The following is an 11,229-nucleotide window of genomic DNA, read 5'->3' as shown; positions in this document are numbered from 1 at the left end:
CGCTGCGCCCGCTGCTTGGCAGCGCGTTCCTGTGCAGTGCAGTGCTGCGAGGGGCTTTGTTCCCCACCGCCGCGCGCCGGGCAGAGCCCATCGCTGGCTGCAGGCACCCCGCTCCGGGGGCCGGCCCCCGCCATCGCTCCCTCTGCCCCTCTCGGGGTTGGCGTGGGGTCCAAAGCGCCGTCCCCACGCTGCCGAGAAGGACCGAGGTCCCTGATTAATTCCACTCTGATGTCAGACATGCGGCTCTGCTGGGAGGGATTTGCAGGGCTGCATTTAAGCTCCCGTTTGCTGAGAGAATCCCCCTCCCGTCTCCCCTCCCCGCGCGCCCCCCGCCGCGCGTAGAGGTGGTCTGCTGGAAGGGTCGCCGGCGGCCGGGGTCCGTGCGGAGCTGCGTGTCCGTTCCTCTCTCTCCACCGCTGGATTTTGCCCGTTCTTCTCGTCTGGCCGCGGCGGAGGGCAAGGAGAGCAGCTTTGTTAAACTAGGACAATGCAATGCATCCCCCCTCTGCTAATGACAGACGGTTACTTGGCAACGCGGGGGGGGATTTTCAGAGAAGATCAGAGCGCCGGGATGAGGATATAAACTCTGCTGTTCTCCCTCCCGGGGAACTTACCAAAGAGGCACCTCTCCTTTTGTCAAGCGTCTAATTTTTGCATACGAGAGGCAACCGGAAAGTCTCAGAGAGCTGCTTCCCTGATGGATGGATGGCTGCCTCCCCCCGCACCTCCCCTGCTCGGGCGCTCCGCTCTTCAGTTATATGCTAAGGGCATCATTTAAAGGGAAGCCCCGAGCGGGATCAGTAAGCTCCCTGCATGCGTATGCAGGTGACTGAGAAGGGGACCGGTGGGCAGAAGGGTGATCCAGGCAGCCGGGGCTTTCCTCCACCTACACGTTGAGGGAAAGTAGCTTTCGTCGTTTTGTTCTGACTTTGGGCGAGGGAGGGAGGGAAGCAGATTGTGCCCAACTCCTTGCTGAGATGAAACGGTCGATGAGAAGAGGTCTCCTTGTCACAGGCACAAAGGCCACCTCCGCCTGGCAGCATGGTGCTGAAATCTAACCCTAGCATCATTCTCTTGTGCTCTTTCCTGCCCAGTGACTACATCATTGAGGAGAAGACGGCCGTGCTGCAGAAGAGGGAGCATGAGGGATTCGGGTTTGTGTTGCGAGGGGCCAAAGGTAAGGGCTGCTTCTTTCGCTCGGTCCCGGGGCTGGGGGGGAACGCTCCTTCTCCTCACTTTGGCTGGCGCTCAGGACCCCCTTTCCCTGGCTGCGAGCAGCCCGCGAGCCCCTCTGCATCGGGGTCTCTTCGGGGCGTCTCTTCTCCTTCTCCGACGGCGAGGCGGTGTGAGTGCAGCTCATCTCTGGTTACGTGCGTTGTACAGAAAATGCCATTCATGGCAGATGTGCATCTCTCGCACGTTCTGGGGTGTTTCTCTGGTACGGATGTGGGTATTCGTAGCTTCGCGTTTGCAGGAGTTTTCACTTCTGCCTATTTACTGGGCATACAGAGTGCATGTGCCCTGTTGCAGGTGCAGATGTCAGCCCCGTGGGGCAGGGCCCGTGTCCTCTGTCGCTTTTTTTTTGTTTTAATTACGCTTCAAGTATCTCAGCATATGTTGGCCGTGTAGAGTCAGGGTCCTTCTCCTGGGAGCCCTGGCTGTGTTGGGGTTCAGCCCCAGCGTGAGGGCAAACCAGTAGATGTCTGTGCTGCGGCTGCCAGCGTACCTTCGACCCTGTGTGGCCAGGCAGCCTCTGCTCCTGCCTGGGGCACGCGTCCCCCGCGCAGCCCTGGAGCGCCCGTGCTCCTGCAGCCGGTACCTTGGACTGGCGTGTTACTGTGCCTCCTCTTGCCAGAAACCGGTCTTTTTGCTACAAAAAGGCAGCGTCCCTTGGGGACTGGTAACGAAGGTGCTCATATTCACATGGGAGGCAGGTCCACCTCCGGCTGGAGGGTCCTCTCTCCAGCAGTTCCAGACCGAAGGCTGGGGAGAGGCGAGGGGGGCTCGGAAATGCAGCTGCGGAAAGCAGAGGCACAGCGGAGCACGCTTCCGTCCCTTCCTCGCATGCGGGGTGCAAGATGCAGGAGGGAAGGCGTAAGCCAGTGGCTGCTGGCTCGTTCGGTCGTGCTGCTCCTTTCCTGGACCTCAGTGTGGCTGAAGATCGTTGTGATTTAGGCTTTAATCCCGGGTGTTATTTTCTGCGGGTGTTCCTGAATTGTCTTTGTTCTGTCCGTATCACGAAAGGGCTCTGTGTGCCGGTGGGTGTGTTCCTGTTCCTGGTAGAATATGGTTGCTGTCTTTTTCTCCCCTCTCTCTCCCCTTCCCTATATATGTGACATACGTGTCTGTCCGTGTGCTGCTCGCATCAGCCTGTGTAACGTGAAGTGAAACTTCAGGGCTCAAAATGGCATCCATTTTTTTTTTGCCAGATCAGACTTGCAGCTATTGTGTTAGGAAAAATGGGATAAATTTTGTCCTGTTTCCTTTTTTCTTTTCTTTTCTTTTTTGTTTTTCCTTGTATGCCCTCCTAACATTTGTAGGCTCTGTATTTTCCTTTGTCTGCCGAGGCTGAAAGAGAGGACTTGGAGCGGATGGACCGGTGGGCGTGAGGCTGTGTGGGACTTGGGTCTGGCTTACGGATTCGCAGCCTGGCGTTGCTGCAGGGGGCCCTGAGCGGCGCCTGGCTGCAGAGGGTCGCGGCTTGGAAGCCCTCGCAGGGTGGGCATGGTCTGTCCTGCTGCCATCTGGCACGGGGGTGCTGGCGAGTCTGCTGGAGCCCCTCAGGGAGCGGCGTCCTCTTGACTGAGAGGTGAATGTGGTGGCTCTGAGTCACCCCCGTATTTCCCGGCCGCTCAGCCTGGTGCTTCGTGCTGCCAAGGGGTTTACGCTGGAAAGAGCGTTGGGACTCTTGTCTTGGCCCCGTCGGTGTCACCACCGCTCACGCTTCATTTAGATACTCTGTGCGAAGCACTTCAGGCCTCGTGGGGTGAAACAGAGAAGGGCTCTGAAAACGGGAGGGACCAGAGCATCAGCAATGTCCCTGCAGAGGGAGGGAGCTGGTTATTAAGCGAGACTCAGCTGGATGATCCTCAAAGGGAACTGCACTTCATGCTGCAGAGGATGGTGAGAACCTTGCATGGCTTCTACCAGTCTTGCTGCGGGTTGATTCCTTCCCAGTCCCGAACGTGCCCATCCATGTGAGCTGCCCCATCAGCTGCCCCCCCAGCAGAGAACGCTCTCCACCACCCCGGAGAGCTGGTCCTTCCCAGCGCGTCCCGCTCCTTCTCTGTCCAGTACTGGGAGGAGATGATGTCCCAGTCAAACCGATGGAGCGTCTGGACAAAGGTTATTTTATGCTGGTCCCTGCAGGAGATGAGCTGCAGCTTTTGGACATGGGACTTGCCTGCAGCCATTGCCTTAGGGAGTCTTTTGGAGCAGATGGGAAGGGGTGTAGCAGCCCCTTCACGCATCACTGTGATGAGCTGGTGGATTCACTTCTTCATTTCTTGTCCCGGAGACACCATCCCTACCTGCCACATACCCAAATGATAGACCTGTGCTCAAAATGCAGAAAGATGATATTTCTTGGTTTGTAATATCCGTAACTCAACCAGTCTTCTGTGCCTGGACTGGAGCAGCCTGCCTCTTCCTGGCTGACCTGACGGCAGATCAGGCACTGTCTATTTAGTAATATGATTCATAAAATATTCATACATACTTCCCCGGGGCCATCCCTGTAAACAGTGGTAGTTACAGCTGATACAGTGACTGCACCTCACGTTGTCTCAGCAAACCCGCGCTGCTGCTTCCCCGGGCAGAGGAGTATTGTTCCTGGGCTGGTAAGTGCTCGTCGGCCTCTGGTTATGGCGGGTTCTGTGGACGTGGTAGAGGGACACGCAGTCCCTGACTTGGGAATTTAGTCTCTAAGAAAGGAGGGGTTAATTTCATGAATAGCCCCTCCTGCTCTCCTCTGCCCACCATCGCCTCTCTGCCCCTCCGTGCCCCTCCTGTGTCCGCCGTCGGTCCTCGCGTTTCAGCCGGACCATCGAGGAGCACTTGTCAAACCAGCAGGTCACAGCTCGTGACCACAGTGCCACTCGCCGAGGGGAGGTCGGTCTGTACCCCAGCCCCGTCCCTCCCGGCTGGGCTGCAGCAGGGCCCCGCGGGAGCCATCGCTGTCCTCAGCCCCAGGGTCGCTCCGGAGCACTCCCAGCAGCATCGTGTTGTGTTCAGCGTCACGGGACGACTGGGCACTGTCCGCGCAGCCTCAGCCCTGCGCCTGGAAGCCCCGGCAGCCATCGCCAGCGCCCCTTTGCCTGCGCCTGGCCACGGGCGAGCTCGTGCACGGCAGGCCAGGTCCCTTCTCCAGTGGCACCGGTGACCGGGGACGTGGTCCCATGGCCAAGACCAAGTTCTGGCCACAGGGGCTCTGTGGGGGAAAGCACCGGCAGCTCGGGCTCGGGTCAGGGAGGAGCTCTGCATAGATGTCATCTGCTCCTTTCACAAACTCCCACTTGTTTTTTGCCGCGTTTTCTCCACAGGAAGGTTAAAGTTCAATGTTCAGCATCAGATGTTTGTGTTTGCATCCCTTTGTGCAAAGACCAGCCAGAGCAACTGGTATTGCAGTTACTGAGACACGTCTCCTTGGGTGAATTCAGTGATCCAACCACCCCAACGCAGAACTTGCCTTCACACTTGCTTGAGCAACCTGGTCTAATGGGAGGTGTCCCTGCCCAGGGCAGGGGGTTGGAACTAGGTGATCTTTAAAGGTCCTTTCCAACCCAAACCATTCTATGATTCCATGTTATGCAGCAATCAGTGGATCATTTGAGGGCATTTTAGTTTTGTTTCCTGTCCAGCACTTGGCGTGAGTACCTCAGGCTCAGCAGCCTCTGCAAGCTGAGTTCTGGTGCTGTGAAGTGCCTGGTGCTGGGCCTCGTTGACCTGACAGGGGTCTCTGAGAGCCACAGCTCCTGCCCTGCACAGCCCTGGGGCACGAGGAGGGCTGCAGTCAAAGGAGGAGGACGAGGGAAGTATAGTCAAAGCTCAAGGATCCCTGGAAACATCCAAGGCCGGGTTGCACAGGGCTCTGAGCAACCTGGGCTGGTGGGAGGTGTCCCTGCCCAGGGCAGGGGGTGTTGGACTAGATGGCCTTTAAAGGTCCCTTCCCACCCAAACCATTCTGGGATTCTGTGATCTTGCTGTTGGTCTGGGCGGAGGGGAGGTTGTCCTAAAGCCCTGCAGCAAGTTTTGGGATGCAGTCCAGGTATCACGAAGTTTTGTGGAAATGGAGGAGCTCACTGATGGTCTTCAGAACTTGGCTCTTGCACAGAGGAGTGCTGTGGCACTTTGTGACCCTCAGGATGGACAGAAATTGGGACTGGAAGTGTTCAGACAGAGCACGTCAAACACCAGGTCTGTCATCTGTGTTGTTAAGGGTGATGTCTTCATTATGGAGATCTAACGGAAAACTAGAAACATGGCCTGGTAGAGTCTAGGCAAACGCTACTTACGGCACACCTTTCATAGTACTCTTAAGAATTTAAAAATTCAGGAGCTGATTTTAAATAACTGCTGTAGTACCCCTTTTCTCCCTCTCCCCAAATACACATATTCTGTTAGTACTTGTTAGCTGTTGACCACCCAGCTGCAGGCAGGTACCTGCTGCTCCCGTGCTCTGGGTGTCAGGACAGTGGTGTGCGGATTCCTGCCCCAGCCTTTAACTGAGACATGCCTTCAGGATTTTAGGTGGGAAGTACTGAGGCAGCTACGGTGTTATTTTATTTTTCACTCTGTAAATGTGTTTCTGCTGAAGTAACTGGGGTCTTAACAATTTGCTCTGCTTAAATTAACTTGTAATATTTTTCACTGCCAAGCTTGGCTAGTTGCAAAAGTAACTTGTCCAAGAAAAGCAGTATTTGTAAAGAATAGAATAGCATATTTTCAGTTGGAGGGGACCTACAATGATTATCTAGGTCCAACTGCCTGACCATTTCAGGGCCAAAAGTTAGAGCATGTTATTAAGGGCATTGTCCAAATGCCTCAAACACTGACAGGCTTGGGGCATCGACCACCTCTCCAGGAAGCCTGTCCCAGGGTTTCACCACCCTCTCGGTAAAGAAATGCTTCCTCATGTCCAGTCTGAACCTCCCCGTGTGCAGCTTTGAACCATTCCCAGGCGCCCTGTCCCTGGATCCCAGGCAGAAGAGCTCAGCATCTCTCCACGTCCCCTCCTCAGGAAGCTGTAGGGAGCAATGACGTTGTTCCTTAGCCTCCTTCCCTCCAAACCAGACGAACCCAGAGTCCTCCTACGCTCCCCAGGGGACGTGCCTTCCAGCCCTGCACCAGCTTGGTGGCCCTCCTCTGGACGCATTCCAGGACCTTCATGTCCTTCTCAAATGGTGGGGCCCAGTGCTGCACACAGTGCTCCAGGTGAGGCTGCACCAGCGCTGAGCACAGCAGGACAATCCCCGCTCTGGACCAGCTGGTCATGCTGTGTTTGATGCACCCTAGGTGCGGTTTGCCCTCCTGGTGCCAGGCATCCTCGGAAGCCTACATCTTGAAGTGCGATCAACTGTGATGCTGCAAGAGTCAACATCGGGGCTGGGGTTGACCACATCAGGACCTGGGGAGCAATTCCTCATGGAGGCGGGCAGCCCAGGGGAAGTGGCAGCACAGATGGGCAGGGGAAGAGAGCTCTTGGGTCTGGGCATGCTTCTGGGCACGCTTCTGGGCACAACCCCACGCAGCCCTACAGGCTTGGGGCAGAGTGGCTGGAAAGCTGCCCAGAAGAAAAGGACCTGGGGGTGTTGGTTGACAGATGGCTGGATATGAGCCAGCAGCATGCCCAGGTGGCCAAGAAGGCCAAAAGTGTCCTGGCTTTTATCAGGAACAGTGTGGCCAGCAGGACTGGGGCAGTGATCGACCCCTGTACCGGGCACTGGTGAGGCCCCACCTCGAGTGCTGTGTTCAGTTTGGGCCCCTCACGACAAGAGAGACATTGAGGGGCCGGAGCGTGTCCAGAGAAGGGCAGCGGAGCTGTGAGGGGTCTGGAGCACACGTCCTGCGAGGAGCGGCTGAGGGCCCTGGGGGTGTTCAGCCTGGAGAAGAGGAGCTGAGGGGAGACCTTCTCGCTCCCTACAGCTCCCTGACAGGAGGGGGCAGCGAGGGGGGGTTGGTCTCTGCTCCCATGGAACAGGCGATGGGACAGGAGGGAACGGCCTCAAGTTGTGCCAGGGGAGGGTTAGGATGGAGAATGGGAAAAACTTTGTCACTGAAAGGGTTGTCAAGGACTGGAACAGTCTGCCCAGGGCAGTGGCGGAGTCGCCATCCCCAGAGGGATTTAAAAGACGTGTAGATGTGGCGCTGAGGGACGTGAGTTAGTGGTAACTTGGCAGTGTTGGGGTAACGGTTGGACATGATGATCTTAAAGGTCTTTTCCAACCTAGACAATTCTATGATTCTGTGATTCTGGCCGTGGCAGGTACCCGTGACCCAGCTTTGTGGCATGGGTGTCCCTTCAGGATTCCACTGTGTGCCCGCAGCGATGCTGTAGTGTGGCAGAGGCAGAGTCAACTCCTCCCGGGGATCCTCTCCTCGGCCTCGGGGGTCTCCCAGCTCCCCGGTGCCATGGGGCAGGGTCGGGGCGCTGCAGGGCCTGCGCCCTCAGTCCTGCGGTGTTGAGGGGCCTCTCAAAGCCGCCCCAGGGCTTCATGGTGACCTGCTCTTCCAGGGCCTGTCCCACCTACCGGGCGCAGCTGAAGCTGGTGTGTCCCTAGTGTGGGACAGCCCGGAGAGCGGGTCGTTGGGCCCAGGAAATGTCCGCCATGATCAAATTGAACAACCAAAGCTGTAGTGTTAACGTGACGGCTCCTCGGGAGCTGCGAATTACACTTCCTGAGATTTAGAGTCATGAGCTTTTGCAATGAACGGGAGACCTCCTTGTTAGGACATTTTACCTCATTACTAGCGAGAATTTCTGTAATTTAATTCCCAGCCTTTTGATTTAGTTTTGCCTTTGCCAGTTGGATAAGAGAGCCTCCTTAAATTTTATTTCCTTCCTGGGCAGGGACTTACAGATGAATTGTCACTGAATTACGTACTTCTGACCTAAGGCTTTCTCGCAGGCTCTTATCTGGAAATGGTATTTTGGAAGGTCTGGTCCCAAGCTGGTTTTTGTGGAGAGTGGTGTGGCCTTCGCTCAGGCCTTCGTGAGGGGCAGAGGATTCCCAGGTTGTGTAGGGAGTATGGGTGTCTTCCTCCTCCATCACAGGGGCTACAACCTCTGGACACTGCGGGTCGTTCTGGTTAATATTTCTTGTTCTGTTGGAGTTGGGGCTGTAGGCCAATGGCTGAGGTTAAGGTAACTGAACAGGAGGCAGAGAATGACTGGACATGACGTGAGAGGTGGGATGTGACAGCAGTGAGGGAGCTGACGACGTCACAGGGAGCGCTTTGGGGGAACAACTGCATTTCATCAGTGTGTAAGGGGGGGTGATGCTGTAAGTGGCCAAACCTCACAGATAACTGACAGGGAACGCTGGAGACCTCTGGGGGTAACCTCTCAGTGATACCAGGTAGGGCCAAGATGACCTGGGCAATGGTGTTGGAAACACCAGCTTTGAGTGCAGATGTAGCAGAACTGGGGAGAGCGGGGTGAGAGCAGCTAGGGGCCAGTTGTTCATATGGGAGGAAACTGGGGCAGCAAAAAGGAGTGTCAAGAACTGGGAAAAAGCTCTGCGCTTGGTCGCCACAGCCCAGGTCAGGGCAATAAACCAAATCTGTTCTGCTGACAGTCCCTGTGCGTCCCACCTGCTCCTCTGGCTGTCAGCGGGACAACCCTACGGATGGATGGAGCATCTTGGTGCCGGGTAGGTGCCTGCTCCAGTCCTGTCAGCGTTGGCATCTGTCTACCACCTCCCAACGGCCGGCTTTTTGGGAAGAGGAGGCGGAGAATGCTCCTGCGGCTTTCCCTGAGCCGTCACTTTGCCATGGCCATACTGACTCCGGGGTGTTTTAAAGGGCGCACTGTCTGCAGGCAGCGCACGGATGTCTGCGCACGGCCGGCCTCGGGCAGGGTGTGCAGCAGCGTGTCCCATGCAGGGCTCCATCTCCCGTGACCCAGGGGAGCATGGGTTTTCCACATCAGGCTCGTGGGCTGGACAGTCATGGGGACGGAGAGGTGGCAGTCGGGGCTTCTCCCAGAGCAGTGGGTGTTCTTGTTCGCCCCTTGCCTTTGCTAGAACATTATTCCCCAGAAGTGCTTCTGCCCCTTCCAGCAGACTGGTGGTTTGGAAGGAGATGTCCCCCACCACCAAGGTCTCCTGCACGTGGTGTGGTTTGTAGGTGCTCCCTAGGGTTGCCGTCAACATACATTTCATTTAGTTCTGTTCTGTTATGAGAAAACATGTTAGGAAGCATTTCTTTACCGAGAGGGTGATCAAACCCTGGAAGAGGCTTCCTGGAGAGGTGGTCGATGCCCCAAGCCTGTCAGTGTTTAAGAGGTGTTTGGACAGTGCCCTTAACAACATACTTTAGCTTTTGGTCAGTCCCGAAGTGTTCAGGCTGTTGGGCAAGACAATCATTGTAGGTCCCTTCCAACTGAAATAGTCTATTCCAGCCTTATTGATCTATTCTGTTCTGTTCTGTTCTACTTTATTCTACTCTATTCTACTCTGTTCTGTTCTGTTCTGTTCTATTCTACTCTATTCTACTCTATTCTATTCTATTCTATTCTGGAGAAGCCTTCAGCTTAACACGTAAGGCAGGGTTGGGTTTTCAAGTGATAAGCTGGTTTTTACAACTTTTCTGGCACTTACCCGGGAAATGTTAATTGCTGTGTACTGCAGGAGAATTGTCCCCCTTTGCAGGTCCTTTGCAGTGAAGTGCAGAGCAGTCCCAGTACTGACCAGTTACAAGTGCAGCACCGATGCAGGTGGCTGAGTGAGAGCTAAAAGCGGCTCGAAAGGAAAGTTCTGAAACAAGGGAGCAGATTGCCCTGCGTTGCCCGAGTCTGCGGGTTTGCTGAGGCAGTGGGAAGCCCAGTGCTGGACTGCACCTATGCCCGGGGGTCACAGCGCCTCCATCCACGGCCTGAGGTGGCTTCTGGGGACACCGGGAGCAGTTGGCCCTGGTTCAGTTTATGTTTACTTGCCCATTACTAGAGCTTCTTTCTTGTTCCCTGTGACCCAGCCCTGGGACTTGAGGCAGTGGCAGGGGAGAGCTTCCTTTGTCTACGCTTTTCCTTCTCCTGTATTAAATCATGCTCCTGGTATTTGTTTCATAGGATACAGTTCTGACTTCAGGATGCATTTTCTTGTTTACTGAATCTTTAAGGCACTAGTGACACTTTACAAGTCGTGTTTCACGACATGCAGTTACTGTAGATATATGGCTTCCAGCCCACGGAAAATGGCGTGCCGGGAGTCCGCATGCAACGCATCAGTAATGCAGGTGACAAAATTGGCTGTGAGGCTGGGTTCCATAGGTCAATTTTAGTTGTACTCCCTATCAATTTATATCTTTGATTACCAATACGAAAAATACATCCTTGATCTATCCCTCAGACGAATCTGAGCTGTGATTTAGGGTTTCCCCACCGTTCGTGGGCTGTCCTCAGCTCTGTGGTGCGGCAACACGGGACAGTGCTTCCGAATTGTGCCCCTGTGGGATCGCAGCAGGGATAAGCCTGATGGGACGGGGGTATCTGGAGCCGCTGTGGTACGTGGTGCGCTCACATCAGGCTCCTTCTCCCGGCTGGGAAACTGATTAAATTGTCATCTGTCCAACTCTGTCCTCCCCAGGGATCAGGACTTCCACTTAACCTTTTCATGACTTTATTATGATGCATGTATGATGAGAGGGCGGTACTGGTATGTCATGCTGATGCTCCCATTTTGTGAAGTACAGTGCTTATATTCTACAGAGACCATATGTCTCATTATCATTATATAAATAATTTGCTTGACATTCAGAGAGCCTGAGTCTTCCCTTTTTTCATTTTCAGAGGTTCAGGCAATACACAAGGTCTGTCTCACCTTAAATCTCATACCATTCTGGGCCTGTGCCTAGCATGAGTTAATGGGCACCTGGTTCTGCAGCTACAGTCTGCGGAAAGGTGATGTTTGGGGTTCTTTGAACTTCAGACTATGGAAGGAACTTGCTGGTCAACACTGATCCAAAGAGTTGAATTTAACACTGGGGAAGTCCTGAAGGATTTGGAGAAAGAGT

At 55.0% G+C, this 11,229-nt stretch overlaps 1 protein-coding gene across 1 annotated transcript in view; it reads left to right on the top strand.

The window, feature by feature from the left end:
* SHANK3 (SH3 and multiple ankyrin repeat domains 3) overlaps positions 1-11,229 on the top strand; it is a gene marked incomplete at its 3' end in the record, with an annotated part of 167,645 nt that overhangs the window by 77,948 nt on the left and 78,468 nt on the right. The window contains exon 5 of the mRNA XM_009880246.1: positions 1,095-1,177. Within this exon, the coding sequence (XP_009878548.1) occupies positions 1,095-1,177 (83 nt within the window). The remainder of the gene's footprint in view (positions 1-1,094; positions 1,178-11,229) is intronic.

This window comes from Charadrius vociferus, unplaced genomic scaffold, assembly GCF_000708025.1.
Source record: "Charadrius vociferus isolate BGI_N301 unplaced genomic scaffold, ASM70802v2 scaffold802, whole genome shotgun sequence".
Taxonomy (NCBI): Eukaryota; Metazoa; Chordata; class Aves; order Charadriiformes; family Charadriidae; genus Charadrius; species Charadrius vociferus.
This window is presented reverse-complemented; position numbering and strand designations above follow the sequence as displayed.